General features: G+C 34.1%; 1 protein-coding gene across 2 annotated transcripts in view; it reads left to right on the top strand.

Annotated features, from left to right (window-relative positions):
• The window catches only part of LOC109096113 (ras-specific guanine nucleotide-releasing factor RalGPS1), a 33,048-nt gene extending 10,263 nt beyond the window's left edge, over window positions 1-22,785 (top strand). Inside the window, exons 2-11 of one of the 2 annotated variants that reach the window (XM_042757281.1) lie at window positions 3,300-3,367; window positions 11,139-11,265; window positions 12,916-13,067; window positions 14,099-14,147; window positions 16,138-16,218; window positions 17,956-18,061; window positions 18,891-18,983; window positions 19,182-19,287; window positions 19,396-19,487; window positions 20,303-22,785. In XM_042757281.1, coding sequence (XP_042613215.1) covers window positions 3,300-3,367; window positions 11,139-11,265; window positions 12,916-13,067; window positions 14,099-14,147; window positions 16,138-16,218; window positions 17,956-18,061; window positions 18,891-18,983; window positions 19,182-19,287; window positions 19,396-19,487; window positions 20,303-20,332 — 904 coding nt within the window. In that variant the 3' untranslated portion in view covers window positions 20,333-22,785. The remainder of the gene's footprint in view (window positions 1-3,299; window positions 3,368-11,138; window positions 11,266-12,915; window positions 13,068-14,098; window positions 14,148-16,137; window positions 16,219-17,955; window positions 18,062-18,890; window positions 18,984-19,181; window positions 19,288-19,395; window positions 19,488-20,302) is intronic. The other variant, XM_042757282.1, reaches the window with a different exon arrangement.
• The last annotated feature ends 1,403 nt before the right edge of the window (window positions 22,786-24,188 follow it).

The following is a 24,188-nucleotide window of genomic DNA, read 5'->3' as shown; positions in this document are numbered from 1 at the left end:
AGATGAGACTCTGATTGGTTTATTGCATGTTTTGCCCAAAAAACACCCATTACTCATTAAGAGAATAAGGACAACTAGTTTAGACCATGCGCCCGGGCGCGCCAACCGTTTTTCCGTCGTTTTTTTTTTGCCCTTTTTCCGTCGTAAAATAGCAAAAGTGGATTTGGACATGCCCTGAGTGCACCTGTGCCGTGCGCTTTACACTTTGCGTTTAGATAATTAAAATAGGGCCCATAAACTCAGAATTATAAGTAGAAGAAAAAAACGATGAATGTGAGATAAAAGTTGCCTTTTAAAAAAGTAACCGTTTTGATTTTTTATTCCATGGCAGAAATTGGTTGAAATAATCTTTTTTGAATTAGACGTGCTGTCAGTTTGTTGTAGTGCAACTCTGCAGTACTCACAGAAATTCACATGAAGCTGGTCACAGTGCATTCTGGGATTGGCTTTTTTGCAGCGGATGCATTTGGTGCTGCTTTATAATTTTGCTGCCTACCGTGTGGAAACAGCCGTTGCACAGGAGTCTTGTTATGGTTAGGAATAGTTTGACATTGTCTGGATTCTGAACTCTCAAGCTATGTTTAGTCACTCCAGTCTCATCAGTGAATTTTTTTGTTTTTGTGACTGAGAAATGCTGTTATGTGCAAATTAGCAGTGAAAGATTGATTGCTGTCATAAGTGCTTCTCCAGGGATTTCTCCACACACACCGGCCGGTTATCTGGACTCTGAATATTTTAACTTCCCTAAAACAGTGTGTATCCAGAAAGAACCTGATCTTTTCTTTCACAAATCCCCCGAATTCTGTTTCAGGTTGTTGAGTTGCTGTTTTTGGCGGTTTCATTAAGCTCTTTGGCCATCAGTACTTGCTATCTGTCTTGTGTTGTTTAAGGAGGATTTTTTCTTCAGTGTGCCCATGGTGTTAAAACCGGTTCATTTTCCTGGAGGTCTTTGGATGTAATCTCCACATATGTTCAAAAATATTATAATAACAAAAACACAAATTAATCTATATCTATCAAAAATAAAAAAAAAAAAAAAAAAAAGCCAAGAAGCTGCTTTTAAGGTGAGTAAACTGACTGTCCCACACCTAAATAAATGTGGAACGTCACATAAAGATGACTGAACAAATCCCTGATGTGAGATTTATTTTGTTTATAAACAATAACAGATAATGTAACTGTACTATATTTTAACTGTAACTTAAGTAATTTACTTATGTTAAATTATTATGTATTTTTGATAATGCATTTTTGTACATTTTGTTTTGTATTATATTATATAATATTATTATTATAACTTTAGTACATATTTTGGGGTAGGAAAGTTGTTGCAATTGTAGTTAATTTTTTTTTTTACTAATTTTGTCTGTTAGTTTTTGTTCATGTAATTATTTGTATAGATTTTTCAGTTTTATTACCAAAATAAAAAATGTTGCTTTGGCAACTATCTGGCATAAAATAAGGTCAAGGTTTTTATATTTATTTATTTTATATTATTATTTTTTGTATTTTATCGATTTCATTCGTTAAAGTTTATTTTATTTTTATAAAAATGTAAAATGTGTGTTTTTGGTTTTTTAGTTTAATTAATAACCCTGGTTTGCTCATAGCATCATGCAAAAATCTGTATTTAGCAAAACTTCAGACCAAAATAGTCAAAAAACTCATTTTTGTTGAGACTGACAAGTAGTTGACAAATTATACATATTTTTTACATTTATGCATTTGGCAGACACTTTTATCTAAAGCGAATTTATTCAAGCTAAAAAAAAATTCAACTCATTCATTCCCTGGGAATCGAACCCATGACCTTGGCCTTGTTGTTTGAGAGACAGAAACTTGGCTGCATGCTGTGTTTATTTTGAATGCTCCTTTCTAAAGCTCAGCGTACATCATGCCAAAACACCATTAAAGGCTGTTTTTGCATATTCTGTGCATTCTGAATGTCAAATCAGTTGATGTTATAGAAATAAGAGATTGCAGTTCAGTTTATTGGATTTTTAACAATGAGTCCCTTCTGGTCCCCTATAAAAACGTGAAATGTTATCAGCCCAGCAGTACCCATTTGGGTTTCTCAGTGTCTCCTTTAGGTCAAGTACAATGCATGCATGAATATTTTACATCACCTCTGAGGCCTGTAAGTGCTTTTATAGCTTTTGAAAGGTGTACTGTTTATAGTTTAGTGTTGTATGATATTTCTAGTCTCTCTAGGCATTTTGCAAGTGATGAAAATTTACATAGTCTGTCGTTCATCAGGGCAGGTTAAGTTGCGGAATACTGACTAGGTGTTAATATGTAAATGTGGGCAGTCATATGTTAATGAGCTTGTGGTTTTGATGTCATAATCTTTTTTTTTTTTTTTAGCCATTTTTGCAGTTTCAATTTAAGAAATCTTCTTGCACTTGGCAAAAGTATGCATAGTGCATCAAACATTTCAAGGAGTAATTCACCAAAAAATGAACATTTGTAGAAAATGTCCTCACCCTCCGGCCATCCAAGATATAGAGTTTGTTTCTTCATCAGATTTGGAGAAATGTAGCATTGCATCACTGTCTCAGCAATGGATGCTCTGCAGTGAATGGGTGCCGTCAGAATGAGAGTCCAAACAGCTGATAAAAACATCACAATAATCCACACCACTCCAGTCCATCAGTTAATGTCTAGAGAAGCCAAAAGCTGCGTGTTTGTAAGAAACAAGGCATTTTTAACTTCAAAACATTGCTTCCGGCTAAAATATGAGTCCATGATCCATAATATTGCTTTCTTCAGTGAAAAAGTGGTCTGAATTAGGAGAGAAATCTACACAGATCAAGCACCGTTTACAAGCCAAAACAGTCCAAACCAGCTCTAAACAAATATGTGGGTGGATTTTAATGTGAAAAGATGACAGGGGATAGACTTTTTCACTTTTTTACACTGCAGAGGATCCATTGGTGAGCAAGTTATGTTGCTAGTTAGTACATTTTCAGCAAATTTTCATGAGCTATTCTCTTAATAGAAAAGAGTAAGAAAAATCGCGTTTTCCATTATATGCTTGTTTTAAATTAAAAGAGACGTCTCTTACTGTAAAACTGAGTGTTTAAGGTGCCACTGTATGTTGAGGGTAAAATGATGTGGTGGTTTCACTAACATGTCTTCTTTTGGGTTTATGGCAGATCCGATTCAACTAAATTCATCTTCAAACCCTGTACCTTCAGCCAAAAATTAGCTGCTTTTGAAATATTAAATGTACCACCCTGAAACTTCATGGCACTTGTGGAGTGTTTTTGGTGAGACTTTTGCTTGTCTTTCCATTACAGACTGTCTCTGAAAATTGAACCAGGGAACAGCTCGCCGCGCATGGCCACATCCAAAGAAGATCTCGCAGGTAAAACAGCCTAAATGTCCTTATTTCTACACTTTACTTCTAATATATCTGCATTTTGTTGTCGAAATATATATATTTTTTTGCCATGAGGCCCTATCGTATGCTATCGTTCAAAACCTTTAAAATGTCTTTGAAAGAAATCTCTTTTGTTAAGAAAGGCTGCATTTATTTGATCATATTGAAATTTTATTACAATTTAAAATAACTCTGATACATATTTTTTTCAGTATCCTTTGATGAATAGAAAGTTCAAAAGAAAAACATGTATCTGAAATAGAAATCTTTTGTAACATTATAAATGTCTTTACTGTCACTTTTGATCAATTTAATGCATCCTTCCTGAATAAAAGTATTCATTTCTTTAAAAAAAAAAAAAAAAAACTTACTGACTCCCAAATTTTGAACTGTAGTAACTTACAGAAGACATTGTAGTCATTTTCCCCAGCATCCATTGTGTCCAATCTGAATGAGGTTCCTGGCCCCTGGTGGTAGAGTAAATGAAGGGCTCTGAGGGGCCCCTTCCTCTTTGACCCGTTGAAAGGGCAAAAGGAACAGAATGTGGACTGAGAAAACAAACTGCACATAAATGGCTCTCGACGGAGCCTTTATAATCTCAATATTGCAAATCTTCATCACAACTCCACATGCAGGCATCACTCATTGAGGCCAGAAAACAGTGATGAACCGTATCGTTGAGCAATGCTTTGAACGACCTTCTCAAGATCCATCTCCAATATTACTGTAAAAACAGTAATATTGGGAAACATTATTACCATTTGAAAAAATGTTTTCTACTGTAATATATTTTAAAATGTAATTTATTTCTGTGATACGCAGCTGAATTTTCAGCATTATTATTCCAGTCTTCAGTGTCACGTGATCCTTCAGAAATCATTCTAATATGCCAAAAAAAAAAAATTATAATAAATATACTTTTATAGAAACTGTGATACTTTTTTTCAGGGTTCTTTGATGAATGAACAAAATTCAAAAGAACAGTGTTTATTTAAAGCAAAAACCTTTGGGAACATAACTTAAATATAAAATATTTTGATGAATTTTGATGAATGTAATTTATCCTTGCTGAATACAACTATTAATTTCTTCCAAAAAATATAAATAAAAATCTTTCCAACCCCAAACTTTTAAATGAAGTGTATGAGAGCTCTAAGAAGGAGTTTAAAAACATGTCTGATCTGAAATAAAATACTGATTCAATCATTTGCTATACATATGAATCATGGAATTAGTGTTTTGAATCTATTCACTCACAATTGTTAGTGTAAAAAAAGAAAATAATATTTAAGGAAATAAATTCAAGTGGTTAAAATATTATATAATATCTCATATATAATTTAATTAGCTTAAAAATAGCTTTAAAATTAGGTTTTAACTGTATGTTACTTGCATTTAAACATTTTGATTCCTCTAGACAACAGTGACTGTTTGGAATGATACTTCCTCTGATTGAAAAAAAAAATGTTTTATATAATTATTAAATATATTTGGCATCATCAAAAGGCCTAAAATATATATTCATTTATTTTATCAACATTTTCATTAGAAATTGTATAATTACATATCTTATAATGTTATGTTTTAGGGATTTAGTTTACCACGAATTTACTACGGTTAGTGATAATTATATTTATAATAATTATAATAACTGTACACAAAATTTGTACTAGCCCAAATTACCTTGTGTGTTTTGGCCCACAGCTCACATGAGCACATTTGTGCTGAAATTGAACATACAATAGTCGATTAGCTTAATGTGCTATTTCATCACATAATCATTAACTCCTCTAATTGAGGTACTTTTGGTTTTCACTGCCAAAAACAGTAATGAGATTATTTCATGACAAGTATATCTGAACATTTAAATAGTCTGGGTGACTTTCAGTGTGAATGTGAGCCATGTAATGAACTTATACAGTAGGTGTGGACTTCTAGTCCTCTTTGAACTGCTCAAAGCCTTAGGCTACATTGTAAATATTGTATGTTACATACTGACATTATACAACGCTGCCTGGCTGTTGCCCGTGAGGTCTAGTCGTGCGACATGACGAGCCAACAGTGTTTTTAGTAATGTAAGTTCGCCGTGAGTATTGTTTGTAAGCATTTGCTCCTAAGCTGTGTAACCAGATCTATTGGTTTCCATGTTCATAAAAGTTTTAGTTTGTTGGGTTTCCAAGGCAACCTTTCTTGCCATTTGGTAACACGTCTACTCTCATTCCAAGGCCAGGAGTGAGCGTCTAGAACATTTGTAGTCAGAAAGTTTTTGATTGTTATATAAAGATGTCAACATTTTTCCCCTATGAAGCATCATGTCCATCTAAATATCACCACCAGATGATCTGACCGAGTGTAATATAACACAGAGGTCTGGGATACTAGGACCATTTGGCTTTTGATGTGTCATTCTTTCCTTTTCATTTTATTCTTGAATGCCGATGCGTGACAGGAAGCAACGTTTGAGATATATATATATATATATATATATATATTATATATATATATATATATATATATATATATAATATATATATATATACTGTATATATATAATTTTCATTTATTGAATGAGATGCCTGTGGCCACGTGGTTACATCACAGCGAGGACTGGACGGACGAGGTCTTTCCTAAAGTCTCGGGGTGACTGGCTGTTATGTAACCCGCTAAATGTATTTCTGAAGACGTCCAGCCGAGGAAATGAGATCTTGCCATGAAAATCAGGCCAGAAAACAGAGCAAAACATGGAACAGCCGCTCAGACACACCTACTCTCTCTTTATGATGACTATTTTTCACATTCAAGAATCGTAGTAAAGTCATTAAAAGTATGAAATACAGACTGAAGCATGATGTAGTGACCAAAACACGTTCAACCGATCAAAACAAATGTCCAAGTTGTCTAGATTCCAGCTCTGCTCTTTCTGCGTATTCATAGGATGCTTTTTAAACACTACTGAATTGTACATTTTCATTAGATAAAACAATAAAACACTGGATGGATGAGTGGATGAAAGAACAATAGTTGGATAGAACAAAAGAAGAATGGATGGATGATAGAATGATAGATGGATAGAATGATGGATGGATGGATGGATGAATGGATAAACCAATAAAAGGACGGATGGATAAACCAATAGAAGGATGGATGGATGGATGGATGGATATACCAGTAGAAGGATGGATGGATGATAGAATGATATATGTAAAGAACAATAGATGGATAGAACATTGGATGGATGAATGATAGATGGATAAACCAATAAAAAGATGGATGGATAAACCAGTAGAAGGATGGATGGATGGACGGATAGACGGACGATGAATGGTAAATGGATAGAAAGATAGAAGAATGATGGATGGATATAGAGAACCAAAAAAAATAAATAAAAAAAGGATAAACCAAAAAAAGGATGGATGGATGAATGGATGGATGGATGATAGAATGGTAAATGGATAGAAAGATAGATAGAAAAATGATGGATGGATAGATGATAGATGGATAGAAGAATGATGGATGGATGGATGGATGGATAAACCAAAAGAAGGATGAATGGATGGATGATAGAATGGTAAATGGATAGAAAGATAGATAGAAGAATAATGGATGGATGGATGATAGATGGATGATAGATGGATAAACCAAAAGAAGGATGGATGGATGGATGGATGGATAAACCAATAGAAGGATGGATGGATGGATGGATTATAGAATGATAGATAGATCATTAGAAGGATGGATGGATGATAGAATGGTAGATAGATAGAACAATAGAAGAATGAATGGATGGATGAATGGATTGTTGGATGATAGAATGATAGATGGACAGAACAGTAGAACAATGGATGGATGATTGAACAACAGATTGATAAAACAATAGAATGATGGATGGATGATACAATGATAGATGGAAAGAACAGTAGAAGGATGGATGGATGATAGAAATGTAGATGATAGAACAATAGAAGAATGGATGGATAGATGGATGATAGAACGATGGTACGATTAATAGAAGGATGGATGGATGGATGGATAAACCAATAGACAGACAGACACTGAAAATAAGTCATAAAGGTGTTTAGATGGGAAAGTCCAGGCTGTGTTTGGACATACTGTACCTGTTGTACTGTGTCACAGTCAGACACACATGCACAATATTTCTCAAATACATCTCTGTGAAACTATTATTAGCTGGAAGCAGCCGGTTACGTTCATGTTGGTAACAGCAGGTCTTAATCACAATCAGACCCATGACAGAGACGTCTCACGCTCACGTCCGCTGCTTTAGATGCTGTTCTGAGCTTTGCACATTGTGTTTCTCTGTCATATTTTAGTTTTGTGCACACACTACTATTCAAAAGTGAGGGGGGTGAGTTTTATTCAGCAAGGATGCATTAAATTGATCGAAAGTGACAGTAAAGACTTATATTTCAAATAAAAGCTATTCTTTTGAACTTTCTATTCATCAGAGAATCCTTGAGCAGCAGATCAGCATATTAGAATGATTTCTGAAGATCATGTGACACTCAAGACTGGAGTGATGATGCTGAAAATACAGCTTTGATCACAGATATAAATTACATTTTAAATATATATTACAATAGAAATCAGTTATTTTGAATGGAAATAATATTTCACAATATTGCTGATTTTACTGTATTTTTGATCAAATAAATGCAGCCTTAGTGAGCAGAAGAGGCTCTAACGTCACCCAAATCTCTCATTTAGTTGTAAAAACAAAAGAAACACACGAGTTATGTTTTCATACCGAACAGTTTGACCCCCACACAGGAACATATGTGGCTAAACATATGAATCAGTGCGTACAGACAGGGCCAGATAGATTGCTAACATGTACTGCTAAACTCAAAGCATGTGTCTGACATTCTCTTTTAATAGAGGAAGAAAAGAGAGATTTGGAGTCAGCAGGTGCGGAAGACACCAGACAAACGCATTTAAAAAAACCTCCTTCTCCTAACAGCTTCTTAAATGTTTAAGTACTAAACACTGGAGTAACTTGAGTACTTTAATGTTGACTTTTAAAGCATGGTAAACTTTTTGGAGCAGCCGAGTACAAAACGAGACAGAATGTCCTATGAACGTGAGTGGTCAAATGATTGACCTGGAATTGCCTCCAGTGTCAGCTGTGCTCTAAATATTAGATTTAATAATGTATGTCTTTCCAGTAGAATCTGCATAATATCTCTGCAAACACGGTTTGAGCCAGTCATCTGATTGCAGTATTGAGCTCTGGAAGTGATGCAGCCGCTCTGTAGTTTCCCCGAGTGCTGCCAGCTTTCCCTCTGAAGCTTGAAAATCATAGTCTTTTGCCACATTTTGTTTCAAGGCAGGAAATTATGAATTAGAGATGAAATCAGGACATAACACAGGTCGGATTCGATCTGGGTGTCCCAAAAAGCACCACAGTTCAATGTCTGGAGAACATTTTCTACTGTAACTGCAAAGAATTGAAGTATGGAGTTCGTTTTTGTTGTGGTCTACTGATATATTGCCAAAGCTGACATATACGCCATTGTTTTATTTTGTATTTTTTAATTTTTTAATTTTAAGACCCAAAAGTGTCATGCGAGGGACTTTTATTTTAAAGTGCTTAGAGCCCAGCAAAGTTGCTGTATCAAGCATAAATCTGTAATTTATTTTACAGATACTTTTTATTAAGTTCAAATTTTTTAATATGTATGTATGTATGTATGTATGTATGTATGTAAGATATCTGCATCATTATCATTAGTCAAGTGCTACTTTTTTCTGCAAACAAACATACGGTGTGTAATTGAGATCAAATTGAGATCATTTTATCAATTATTTTCTTATTGTCTTTTTTAATTGCTATATAATTCATGTTGCTCTCAAACAAAGCATGTTTCATTTTACATTTAATTGCTGATACTACTTAAAAATTCTGTGCTCTAATTCCATCAACATCTGCTTCAAATCAGATCTCACCCCATCGTGCAGCTTTCATTGTCAGATGGAATATCCTCTTCGAATGTGGCGTTCAGTTCATGTGCTGGTAGTCAGACTCGTTAATGAAGCTTTTAACAAGAACCTTTAACAAGGTGTAAAGCAGTCGTCTGAGCCAGACTGGAAGAGACTGATCAGTGTTTAAGGCTCCAGTTGCTCCATTAAATGTGTCTTCTGGAGTGTAAGTGTCTCAGCATGCTGTCCTACATTGTTTCCACTCTCCCATGATGCCTGAAGGTGTTTTTGTCCACTGTAATGAGCCCTTGAGTCTCTCTGATCGCCTGTTTTGATGGGTTCATGTGATGAGATAGTTCACCCAAACATGAACTCACACAATTCTGCCTCCAAACTATGACCTTCGTTCTGTGTCAAACACAAAAGATATTTTGGCAGAAAGTCATTGTTTGGAATAATATGAAGGTGAGAAATCATGGCAGAATTTTCATTTTTGGATGAACTATCACAAGTGGGTAACTATGTCAAGTTACCCACACGAACATGTAAACTGTTCAGACTTTTCCCTTTAGCACAAATAACAGATCTGCTCTATTTTGGATAAAAGCATCTGTTAAATGCATAAATGTACATTTAAACCGCACCATTAGTAACATGTCAAAGTATAATACTGCTAATTTTGAGCAACTGAAAGAGAAAACTTCCTTCATCTTTGCAGTGCTAATGATGGTTTCCAAACAGTTTTCCAAAAGAAAATGAAAATTAGAAATCTTGCCTAAAACAAAGCTGAAATAAAAATAAATTAACACCAAATAGAAAAAATGCAATTTAAAAAGAAGAAAAATGACAAAACGAAAAATATAAAAATGCAAAACGGGAATAAAACTAAATGAAAGCTACATAAAAATATATTTAAAAAAAAACTAATTAAAATGAGAAAAGCACATAAAATTTACTTGAACTTAAAATAATTAAAATAAAAATTTTAAAAAAGCTCATTTAAAATATTAATTTATATTATAATATATAAATAATACTAAAATAACACTGGCCGCGTGTAAAAACAGAATAAAATAAAATAATAAATGAAAGCTAAATATAAATATTAATATAACAAAAACTAATAAAAAATAACAAAAGCACATAACAAAACGACTAATACAAAAATTAAATCTGAAAAATAAAATAACTCAAATTTAATAAATATAATATTATATAAATGATACTAAAGTAGCACTGGTGCCATCTAAATTAAAAACTGAAGGAAAATTATAAATTAAAACCAAATAGAAACATTAAAAAAGGCTAATACCTAGTCTAATATGCAAACTAGCTTAGTGGTTGCTAGCTTGCATTGACTTAAAAACTAAACAAATACTATAATAGTATATAAACAATACTAAAATACTTGTTCACTAAAGGCTCTAAAGTTATAGAGCTTCTTTGTGCAATAGAAGAAAATCCCACGAGCGAGGTCTCAGCTGAGAAAGCATGTGATTAAAAGAAAGCTGCTGTGAAGCTCCATCACTGACTCACGGAAAGAAACATGTGGATGCCGTTACTCTGGGGATCCTCTGTGTTTTCCTCTCTCAGGACTGAATAATCATCGCAGCGGTGAATCTGTCTCCCTCAAGAGGACCAGAGAATGTTAACGTTTGTGTTGCGGCTGTGATTGCTAAAGCAGAGGCTCCGCTGACAGAGTCTCCACGTGTTTTCTTTCATTATGTTTCAGTGAGTGGGACGCTGAGTGGCTGAGAACAATCAGGCATGTTCAGAGAAAAACTCATTCTGCTTTTCTCTCTTTGTCCCTTTCGTCCAGGTCCGTCTGAGTTGACTTTATCGGTCAGGTATAATCGACGGCCCACTTGCCCTGATGCCACCATGGGGGTGCATTTTCCCACCCCGCCGCCCTCACGCCACAGGAAGAGCCACAGCCTTGGAAACACGTCTGTTTTGTCTCTTTTTACATATACACACTTACATACTGTATTTTGAACAAAAGTTTGGGGTCAGTTTGATTTTTTTTTAAAGAAATTAATACTTTTATTCAGCAAGGATGCATTAAATTAATCAAAAGTGACGGTAAAGAAATAATGTTACAAAAGATTTATATTTCAAATAAATGCTGCTCTTTAAACTTTAAAATCATCCCTCAGTTTCAAAATAAGTAAATATAATTTATTTAAAGTCATGCATTTGGAAGTACCAAGGCCCAGCTTTCTGGATGATTTAAAGCATAAATGTGAAGCTATTTTTATTATTGCACTTGCATGAATTATTCTATAAAATCCAGATTTTTTATTTATTTTTTTCTTACTACCAATGCTATTTTAGTGTCATTGAGATACTATAATATTTTTATTAATAAATTCGATTAGTGCAAAGAAGCTAATACTTAAGTTTTGGAAGAACATCAATGTCCCTGTTAAAATGTGGTTGGATGAAATGGTTAGGTTATTACATCTGGAAAGAATTCGTTTTTCTTTATCAAACAAACTGGATCAGTTTGATAAGATTTGGTCTCCCCTTTTCCGCTACCTTGATAGCATAGTTTAAGTTGACGTGTTTAAGTAGGCCAAGTGTGTAGTACTGATTCCCATTAATGTGATATGACTTATGTCCCTAGGGTGGGGGGGGGTAGTAATGGGAACTGTTCTTTCTTTCTTGTTAGTTGTGTTCTGCTTTTTGTTTTTATTTTATTACGTATTTTCTTTGTCTCTTATGTTTATAATGAGGAATCATAAAAAGCGATGTAACATTGATTATCAAATTGTTGGATTCCCTAATAAAAACATTTTAAACACATAAATTAGATTAGTTTTTATTCTTATATTTATATTTTCCATTTTCTTTTTAACCTCTGTGGACCTTTATATAAACCTCTATAGATGTTTTCCCCCCAGTTTTAATTAGTTTTAGTATTTATTTTAGTAAATCAAGTTAACCTTGGCAACTAGTTGAAATTGACAAAAAAGTTTCCTTTTTATATTTTATTTAATTCCACTTAACATTTATTAATTTATTTAAAGTAACACAGTTTTTTTTTTTTTAAGGTTTTTAGGTTTTAGTTTTCTTTTTTTTAGGTTTAGAAAAATTCATCATCTGTATCTCAGTTTCCAGAAAAATATGAAGCAGCACTGTTTTCAGCATTGATAAAAATCAGAAATGATTCTTAAGCAGCAGATCATTAGAATGATTTCTGAAGGATCATGTGACGCTGAAGACTGGATTAATGATGCTGAAAATTCAGTTTTGCATCACAGGAATAAATTAGAGTTTACAATATATTCACATAGAAACCTTTTTTTTTTAATTGTAAAAATATTTGACAAAAATTACTGTTATACTGCATTTTTAGTCAAACAAATGCAGACCTGGTGAGCAGAAGAGACTTCTTTCAAAAACATTAAGAAATCTTACCAGCCTCAAACTTGAACATTAGTAAAACTATACAAAAAATAAAAAATTAAGCACCACTTCTTCTTATATTTTCAAAAATACATACCCCTCCAAAGAAACTTACGGTGTTGCACAATCTCATGCCCCATGATGGTTTTCTGACTCTCTCTCTCTCTCTCTCTCTCTCTGTCTCGCAGTATGATGTGGCATTTCGGTGTGGTGGAGAGTAAAAGTGCGACGTTCCCCACAGAGAAACCACGTCACCTGCTGGACGACAGCTTCCTAGAGTCCCAGAGTCCAGCGAGGAACAACCCACACAGCTCATCCGTGTCCAACGGCATCTCTATAGGTATCAGCACAAGCTGTGGCATTTTACCAAAGCCCTGCACATCCTATTTAAGGAATGTGCCAGGGTTTAATGCATCTTTGTAGCATTATATTGATTACTGCTGAAAATCATTTAGAATCAGCCCTCGAAAATACATAAAAAATGGTTTTGAGTAATGCACTTGGAAGTAAACTGACCCAGCATTCTCGAGGATTTAAAAGCATAAATGTGAAGGCCGAGATACAACTATTTGAATATCTGGAATCTGAGGGTGCAAAAAAATCAAAATACTGAGAAAATCGCCTTTAAAGTTGTCCAAATGAAGTTCTTATGCATATTACTAATCCAAAATTAGGTTTTGATATATTTACGGTAGGAAATTTACAAAATATCTTCATGGAACATGATCTTTACTTAATATCCTAATGATTTTTGGCATAAAAGAAAAATTTATAATTTTGACCCATACAATGTTTTTTTGGCTATTACTACAAATATACCCCACGACTCAAGACTGCGTTTGTGCTCCAGGGTCACATATCTTAATATCTTCATGCCTTATAGTTGCATTTAGCAGATTAGAGCTGGACAATTGCGTTTTGCGTTTTGCAACATTATAAGCAATCAAACAGATATGCTGTAGATATTAGATTTCTGGTATCATTGCATGTCTTGTGCAAAAGGAATTGAACCGCCATTATGTCGCCATAGCAATAGAGTTGAAAGACTAAATATAACTTTGCAAAGAGACAATCAGTGAGTGTTTCTACCACACAAATCCCATGCAAACTCATGCAATAAAGTCTTGTGGCTTTCAGTGTTTTTTAATGCCTGACCCAATGTACTTCCATAGCAAGTTGAAATAATTTTGTGTTATCAATTTCTAATAATAACGAATAATTCTAATTTTAATAACATTTTAATAAAAACTGTATGTCTTCAGTGATTTTAAGTGTAACTATTTTGCAGCCCCAGTACTGTACTGCTTTTGTGCCTCACTGTGTGCTCTACTGGAAACGGTTGTGAGGTTTGTTTGGTTTGTGTTTTATCAGGCAGCAGTCAGAGTTCCTTCTGTGATGATCTTTCTCCAGGGCTCGAGAGGTGAGACTCTGTCTGTCTTGTCATGTGTTTGTGTCTAAACATCACCTTGCTCACATTGCAGCTTTAGTATGACTTAGAGGAAAACTCAACTATTATGAGAAAAGGAAAGGTTTTCCATGCCTGGCAGTCTGAGATTATTAATAAAAGAATCTGACCAGTAACATCTCATTAGTTAACATTAGTAAATGCATAAACTAACATCAATGAGCAATACATTTGTTACAGTACTTATTATTTTTTGTTTATAAATATACAACTGTTCATTGCTAGTTCCTGTTAGTTCAGGTCCATCAATATTGTATCACTAAATGTTGACATTAAGTAAGGTTAAGACTAAGATAAATGCTGTAGAAGTATTTTCATTATTCATTCATTCATGTTAACTGATGTAATGTTTACAAATGAAGCGTATTGTAAAGTGTTACGGTATAATCTTCATAAGATGAACTGCCATGTAACTACTTCATACTGTAAGTTAAAAATGAGATTTCTAAAATGAATGACTTTTATTCATTTTTCATAGGTCAACAGTACTTGTTTTTGTTGTACATTTAGCCTATGGTTTCCAGCTATAGATGTTTATAAATGTTTTACATCTTTATATGTCCATTCCACAGGAGAACGCATTTATATGCATACAAATAGAAAAACAACTACAATAAAAATTGGTCTTTAAAGGCATAGTTCACCTGAAAATGAAACGTCATTTATTCACACTCATGTTATGACTTCCTTTCTTCTGTGAGACACAAAAGGAAACGTTTAGCAGATGTTCATGCTGCTCTTTTCCAAGCAGTAAAAGCAGACAGTGACCGAGAGCTTTCAAGAACCAAAACGGTGATGCAAACAACTTTTGCGCTAGTCTTCAGTTTGCACAAGTCCTTTGTGTTGGAACATATGATTTCTTGTGATATTGTGCACAAATCATATGAGCTGTGAAATTGCATTTTTTTTGAAAGTTGAAAGTCATCACTGTACTGTAAGTTTTCATTGTTATGTGAACTATCCACATATTTAACATTTGCACAGATTCCGTAATTTTATTCAGTTTTTTTTTAAATCAGTCAGTGAATATGCTCAAAAAATATTTAGGCCTAAATGTAAGATTTATGTATTGCATTTGAAATGTTAATTAATAAACTAATAAATTGAATGTGATGCATATTTGCCAACTATACATAAATTAAACTGGTTAGATTTATGTACTAATAAACTAATGTGTTTTAAATGCATAATAACCAGATTTATTTATTTACCATCCAAAAAAAATCTATATATTTTTTTGCTTGATCCACAGCTAGCCATATTTTAACCATGTTCAAAATGTTTAACTGCGAAGACAATAAACAGACTTATATGGAAATGGGATCAAAATAAATAAATAAATAAGGTAATTGTGACTTTTTATCTCACAATTTTGACTTTTTATCTCACAACTTTTTCTCACAAGTCTGAGGAATAAAGGTCAGATTTGCAAGATATAAACTGTGAATTGTGAAATAAAAGTCACAGTTATGTTTTCATTTTTTCATTCATGTTTTCAACTCAGAATTCAGAGAAAGAAGTCAGAATTACGAGATGTAAATTTGGATGTAAATCCAAATTCTGAATTTGAAATGCAATTCTGATTTATATATCAGAACAGGAAGAATAAAAGACTTCCATTGATTTATGCTGATTCTAAGCCATTTGAATAAATGCATTTTGAAATTAGATAATTTAAATTAGATCAAATAGATGCATAAAGTTCGTAATAAAATAAGCCATGATTTTTGTGTGTGTGTGTGTGTGCAGAAAATTGACCTGTTTCTTACCTGTTTAACTCACTGTATGACTGTCAAACATGCATCGCATTAAGTTTATGTTAAAACTGTGAAATCAAATGGATAAAAAATTTTTTATATGCAGTTCAATACAGAATTTGGCCTAAATACTAGTTTGAGTGTAGTGTCAGTATCAGTCAAACTCATTGTAGCGAATGTGCAAACAGGGGCCGCATGTACGCGACTCTGGGCCCTAACTGGAGGGTTCCTCTCCGCAGCTCCCCCAGAGGCAGCAGCCATGCCCACAGGTACAAACCCTTACCTGGGTCAAAGGTCACCTCCTCCATTCCTCTGGGGCATCAGGTTCACCTGTCTTGGCATGCAGCGTCTCCTCTTTAACATTCCAGTCTCGCTCTCTTTTCTGGTTTAGTCTGAAGACTGTCATGTCTGTCATCTGTTCTCTCTATATCCAGACATCAGATTGCCATCATTTCAGGATGTCTATAGTACAGAATTACTGTATTTATAGAAGAGAAAGGCTCTGTTCCAAAACCTAACCAGCTAGCTTGCAGCCCACTCTCCTGTCCTGTCTGCCTAGACGGCTTCCTTCAGCATCCTAACTAGTGTGACACACTACATGGACAACATTCAAATAGAGCTCCTCACATTTGCATTCACATTCAGTCATTTAGCACAAACTGAGGGTCTGTAGAAACGTTTCAAGAAAAACAGCATTAAAAAAGTGCAAATAAATAAATAACATTAAATAAAGAAACTGTTTAAAATAAATGATAACAATAACAATTAGGTTAAAGTAAACAAATAATAAAAAGATTAAAATAAATAAAAAATGTAGATTACAAATAAATAAACCAACAATTTATTAAAAAGAAAATAAATAATAAAAATATATTAAACAATAACAATTAGGTGAAATTATTTTTTAATTAAAATAAAGAAATGAATAAGATTAAAATAAACAATAACAATTAGGTTCAAATAAATAAATCATATAAAAATAGATTAAATTAAAGAATTAGATGGATTCGTGAATTTGATTAAAAATAAAAAATGAAAAAATACATACATTAAAATACATCTAAACAGTACAGTACTAAAGTGAGTAGGGAAAACATTATAATGGAATATAATTAAATCTGATTTTAAAACCAATTTAAAAATATTAAGAGAGATTTTAAATAAAAATACATGGGGATTTTTTTCTCTCCAAATAACATTTTACACATATATTAATAATAATAATTTTTAACACTTTATAAATTTGTTCTTTATACATACAACTTTAAAGCAGCCTTTAAAATCATATTTGGGGGTCTGTGGTATCCGGAAGATTGAAAAACCCGATTTATCAGGCTTTTATTCAAAGCAACATGAAGTTTAAGTGCCTTTGACCGTGGTTTAGTTGAATGAAGATTCTAGAAAACAATGCAAGTGTGATGTATTTGAGGAGACTCGACTCAATAGAGTGCAACAGTGATTATATAATGATGGTATAATACAAAATGATTGATTTCTAGCCATTCACAATGTATTAAAACAATGTATTTGAGGGATAGTGCAGGTCTTCACTGGAACGTCAGATATTAAATGGTCTTTTAAACATTTAAAAAACACTTAAACACTTGAGGAATTTGGCACGAATAGAGTATTTTAAAGGCTGCATTATTATACCGTTTATATTGTCTTTACATTGAGAGTGTGCATATGAAAATGCATCCTACATAGGCAGCTCTCTAGGTTTGGAAACAGAGCCGATATCTTGTGAGTGGGGTGTTTGCCGGGTGAAGGGGAACCTTTCTGTCCTGCGTCACTGCTCTCTTTACTCTCTCAGACTCACACTTCACCTCAGCCTGAGCTCTCCAGCAGCTCCATCACATCCTCACAGCAGATGTGAGCTAGAACATCTGCTCTCTGAGGCCTCATTACATGCTATGAGAAGCAACAGTACACACACACACACACACAAGGGCTGGTTGTTGTTGTTTTAGTGAAGGTGTTGGTCTAATGTGATTCCCTCTGTGCAGTCCGTCAGTAGCAGAGCCCAGTCTGGCTCACGGAGAGTCAGGCGGAGTCACGATGCAGGGACCGCTGAAGAGGAAAACCCTGCTGAAGGAGGGCAGGAAACCAAAAGTGAAAAAGAAAGAATCAACAATTATCAATACATAAATATTTTTCAGTATGCATTTGCTTTGAATTGGTGCATGCATGACATTTACGGCTCCAGAAACTGTACTTAGTATTAATAAGATTTATTTTATTTTTTTTTATTGTAAAGTATGTTGCTTTGCTGATTATTATTCAAATATGTATGCATTAAAGACAGCACACGTTTTTCTTCAAATGTGACATTTGAATGTTTGTTTATAGATTGAATTATATGGAGGGCAAAGTTAGATAGATAGATAGATAGATAGATAGATAGATAGATAGATAGATAGATAGATAGATAGATAGATAGATAGATCTATGAAAAAAAAGTTTATTGACATTACAGCCAACTTCAGGTCCTTCATGAGATATTAAAAGCATCGTGAACAAACAACATTTCAGAAAACCTTCACACTGACCAACAGGTGTGTGTCCCAGTGGCTTTGAATGAACAGAATATTTGACTCAAGCACTCCATCTAGTGGCCAACACGTACAAACACAAAACATCAAAAAAGATCATTCCAAAGTCTGTTTCTTCATTCATCTTCTAAAAATAAAAAATAAAACACCAAAGGATTTCTCTACAGTTACATTTATGAATTTGTCAGATGCTTCTATCCAAATAAAAAATCGATCAATCAATTCATTCACTCCCTTCAAGAACACATATTTTCACCACACCATCTTCTTTGAGCTACAGTAATTTCCCTAGATATTTATATGGTACGAGTGTTGCCCAGTTTAGTTCATGTCAGTCTGAGTTGAGTTTGCATCATGTTTGTATGTCATGTTTTTTGTTTTGTTTTCAGCTCTCCTCGTGGACGCGGTATTGGATCACACTTTGTGGTTCCACTCTCTTATTCTACGGATCCAAAGCCCTGCGAGCCACAGAACGGAAACATGTGAGTGATGCAAAGAATCACACAGCAATTCTATATTTTTATTAAAAAATACAAAAATAAATACATTTTATTAAAATTTATTTTAAATAAATAAAAAATGCCAACATTAATGGAGACATAACTCATTATTTTAAGACGAAAAATGAATAATTTGACATGAAAATAACATTTGATGGAATCTCACTCTGTGTAACACAGTACAAGTCTTCGGCGTGTAAGAAAGTGTGTGTTCTGGGCTGGATGGTGGTGCTGCCGGATGATCCGACTCAACCCAACATCTTTCAGCTCAACCATCCTGACAAAGGTAAACCTGACTCACAGAGGGTTTCCTTTAGTGCTTTTATATGACACATCTATTCATTGTTAAATGATTTTATCCACTTAACTGGAGCAGAATCTCTGTGTTTCTCAGGGAATGTTTACAAGTTTCAGACTAGCGATCGGTTCACTGCGATCATGTGGCACAAACACCTGGAGGAGGCGTGTCGGAGAAGAAGACCTCAGGTATCAACCACCACTGATCCACTTATTTCCATGCACTTAGCTTCCGATAGGACGCGATAGCATTAACAAAATATTTTTTCACAATAATGGTATTGTACCTACTAGATAGATATATTTTTTATATTTTTATTTGTTTATATACATAAATGTATGTGCACAATATAAGTACACCATTGTTCGAAAGTTTGGAGTCAGTAAGATTTTTGTTTCCCCTATAAAAAAAAAAAAAAACTCTTATACACAGAGAATACACAAAAAAAAACAAAAAAAAGAGAAAATAAAGACATTAATAATGTTACAAAAGATTCTATTTCATATAAATGCTGTTCTTTTCAACTTTCTATTCATCAAAGAATCCACAAAAATATGAAGCAGCACAGCTGTTTTCAACATTGATAATAATCAGAAATGTTTCCTGAGCAGCAAATCAGCATATTATTATGATTTCTGAAGATCATGTGACACTGAAGACTGGAGTAATGATGCTGAAAATTCAGCTTTGATCACAAGAATAAACTACATTTTAACATAGATTCACACAGAAACCAGTTATTTTAAATTCTAATATTTCACAATATTGCTGTTCTTACTCTATTTTTGATCAAATAAATGCAGCCTTGGTGAGCAGAAGGGACAAAAATCTTACCCAGACTTTTGAATGTTAGTGTATATATTTATATTAACTGACATGTATTTAATATTATCAAAAAATACTTCTGACTCAGAGTTCTGTTGTAATGCAGCAAGTTGTGACATTGTTCAGCTACTGAGAACAACTACAGTATAAATGCTTAACGCTCTTTCTGCTCTCGTAGATACCAGCGAATCTCATGTCGTTTGAGTAAACAGACTTGTGTAACTCTTGCCTGAAGACATTTATAAAGTGCCAAAGGCCTACAGAGATCGAGAAGATCGTGTTTGGTTCAGCAAAAGGACAAAGAAAGAGCAAAAACCCTTCAATGCTGAAGAGTCCACTGAACCACTGGCCCTCCATGAGCCCCACGGACACACCTAACATCAGGATGTCTGTTACAGAGCCGGACCGGAGGTTTGCACACTAGTATGTGGTACAGTAGGAAGGCAGGTAAATCTGGTCCCTTCCAGCTCCATCAGGTCTTCTCAATGGAGACTTTTGGATCTTAAGGAGTTTGTGTGGCTTCAGTGAAGTACATTATGGGAATTAAATTAAACCGAAGCTTGAGATAGGTATTTTTGTGCTGATATAAGTGAGTTTCAGTGTGAAAGAGAACTCATGCCACCTGTAGCATAAGAATAAAAGCCAAACTAACAGGCATTTGCTCCTACAAAGAGCCGTAACAAACAAACCACAGCTAGATCAGAAAAAAAGATGAAGACCTAAACCGTTTAGTTACAGACTAATGATACCGTGATTTTGATTTCTGGTTAATGTTATGATGTGATGATGCCGGTTGAAGGAGGTTTGTGTGACTCTCTGACATCAGGGATTCTGAATCCACTTTCTGTTTTAGTCATTTTATACTCGTGAAAGCTTCTTTTGGGCTTTAAGTATTAACAAATTATTAGGCCTTTCCTGTCAAATGAAGGTTTTGCTCACAACTTAAACCAGCTGAAATATGTTGTGCAAAAGCAAAAGGTTTGGGTTTGTCACATCTGATAGGGTTCCTTCCTTGTACATTAAAGAGACAATACCATTTTTATAACACAAGCTTATTTTCCATTCAGCCCATCATACAAAAACAAGAACTGCTTTGATGATGAACTTTTTTGATATTTTGGAAATCCTAAACATTCACGCTAACTTGCCGGGCGAATCTCAAAAAACCTGTCAAAAACTTGTCCGGGTCATATCTTACCCCAAAATGAATAGAACAAAATGAGTTTAATAATATTTTGCTTAAAGGAAACTAAGCCTATTTTTAATATTTTTTGTGTTTTGTCATTATTTTCATGACAATCAAACACATTTAACCCTTAAATTCTCATTACTCTAATACAAACAAAATCACATTATTTAAATTTTGAATATTTATATTTCATAGTCATATTTATTGAACTTCCTTTAATTTATGCATAATTGTTTTTTTTTATTATTGCACTTTTTTATTTTAATACAGTTAAACTGTGCTTAAAATGTACTTGAAAATAATGTCACAAGTTTGAAAAAAATACATAAGAATTGGTTCAATTTTCTTTATTCAAAACAATTCTTTTTTTGTTTATTTTTTGATCTTTGGTGTGACATTTTTATGAGGTTTATCCTGTTGCATGCATCAATGCTGCCGAATGCTTGAATATATGCAATGACGTGGAACTGAAAGAATATTGATTTTGAAGATATATACAGTATATTTATATATATATGTCTGTTTTTATCAGTTCAGCTGTGAATGTGTAACGTCTGACCACAGCTAACAATGCCGGTTTGAGATGCTCATTCAAATCGAGTGAAAGAACAGCACTGTAGTTTTCTGTCATTTATTTCTCATACTTCATTCTGTGCAGGACTGATGGTTGTAATGAAGTTTGCTGATGATGTGTGTGTTTTAAGCACATTTGTCTTTGAATGAAGTTTAACTCTTATAGAGCTGCTGTGCGTCTCACTGAAAGAGAAATGACTCTCCATCTGTAATACTGAACACACAATCCACACACAGAATCTCACACATTCAGATCAGCTTCAGAAATCAGATACCAAACTGAATTAGAGGAATCATTCACTCCAGAATGAAATTTGTCATTATTTACTCCCTCTCGTGTCATTTGAACCCGTTTGATGATTTATTGTCTGTGAAACACAAAAGGAAAAATTTGAGAGTTTCTTCGTGCAACTTTTTCCTTACAGCGACAATGAAATTGATTTCAAAAACATAAAAGTAATCCATTTATGTCATTCAAATCATATGACTTCATAATAGAGTTTTGCATATACTGTACTTCTACCTGAAATATTACTGGTTTTTTTAGTTTAATAGTGGGTCACAATGACCTTTAACAAGGAAAAATTTGCATAAACATTGTTTAAAACTCTTGATAGTGATTGCTTGTCTTTGTTGAGAGTATTATTTATCTAGCATCAGTTTTGCCTTTCTGTATATGAATTCAGCTTTAAACAGGCCGCTGTTTTTGTTGAAGACGAAACACACACATGTACAGCTGCACTGCATGTATGTTATGTTTGTTTGTGCTGGAACTGTGAATGAACTTGTTGTGTTGCCATGTAAATATGATGCTAAATTATTTCTTGTTTGCCATCGTGGTACATTGCGGTTTATCAGCTAAAAGGCTGTACAAACATTAAATTCCAGTGAACACACTATTCTTCATTTTCACATTTCATTTGATTTCTGTAGGAAGATATTTGTGATTAGGAGGCTGAGAATAAGAAGGATTCAGATATATTGGTGTTTAGTGCACTCTGCGTAAACAATACCTAAAAATATCTTGAAATGATGAGTAATTAAAAATTGCATTATTTCCACACAGTATGTAGTTATACTGTACATCTTAGATTTACAAGCTTGCCATACATATTTAATCTTATATTCTGTCTTTCATTCAGTCTGTATTTATTCTCTCTTCACTGGATCTCGTAGCACTGTTTAATAATGATTGTGTGATCTTTAGGCAAGTCTACAAGCCTATGCTGTCTATTTGCCCGAACTGAATACTCCATGCACTTCAAATGAGTATCTTTATAGGAGCCATTTTTTTGGAGTCTTTATTTACAAATTTGTCATATACAAACCCGATTCCAAAAAAAAGTTGGGACAGTGTACAAATTGTGAGTAAAAAAGGAATGGAATAATTTACAAATCTCATAAACTTATATTTTATTCACAATAGAATATAGATAACATATCAAATGTTGAAAGTGAGACATTTTGAAATGTCATGCCGAATATTGGCTCATTTTGGATTTCATGAGAGCTACACATTCCAAAAAAGTTGGGACAGGTAGCAATAAGAGGCCGGAAAAGTTAAATGTACATATAAGGAACAGCTGGAGGTCAATTGGCAACATGATTGGGTATAAAAAGAGCCTCTCAGAGTGGCAGTGTCTCTCAGAAGTCAAGATGGGCAGAGGATCACCAATTCCCCCAATGACCTATTTTTCCGGCCTTGACCCTTACGCTCAGAGACTGTTCCAGATTCTCTGAATCTTTGGATGATATTATGCACTGTAGATGATGATAACTTCAAACTCTTTGCAATTTTTCTCTGAGAAGCTCCTTTCTGATAGGCGAAAAATAGTGGAGCAATATCAGAAAGGAGCTGGAACGATCTCTGTGCGTAAGGGTCAAGGCCGGAAAACCATACTGGATGCCCGTGACCTTCGGGCCCTTAGACGGCACTGCATCACATACAGGAATGCTACTGTAATGGAAATCACAACATGGGCTCAGGAATACTTCCAGAAAACATTGTCGGTGAACACAATCCACCGTGCCATTCGCCATTGCCAGCTAAAACTCTATAGGTCAGAAAAGAAGCCATATCTAAACATGATCCAGAAGCACAGGGGTTTTCTCTGGTCCAAGGCTCATTTAAAATGGACTGTGGCAAAGTGGAAAACTGTCCTGTGGTCAGATGAATCAAAATTTGAAGTTCTTTTTGGAAAACTGGGACACCATGTTATCTGGACTAAAGAGGACAAGGACAACCCAAGTTGTTATCAGCGCTCAGTTCAGAAGCCTGCATCTCTGATGGTATGGGGTTGCA

The sequence above is a fragment of the Cyprinus carpio genome, chromosome A5, assembly GCF_018340385.1.
Source record: "Cyprinus carpio isolate SPL01 chromosome A5, ASM1834038v1, whole genome shotgun sequence".
In the NCBI taxonomy this organism is placed as follows: domain Eukaryota; kingdom Metazoa; phylum Chordata; class Actinopteri; order Cypriniformes; family Cyprinidae; genus Cyprinus; species Cyprinus carpio.
The sequence above is the reverse complement of the archived record's forward strand: the minus strand, read 5'-3'. Positions and strand labels throughout refer to the sequence as shown.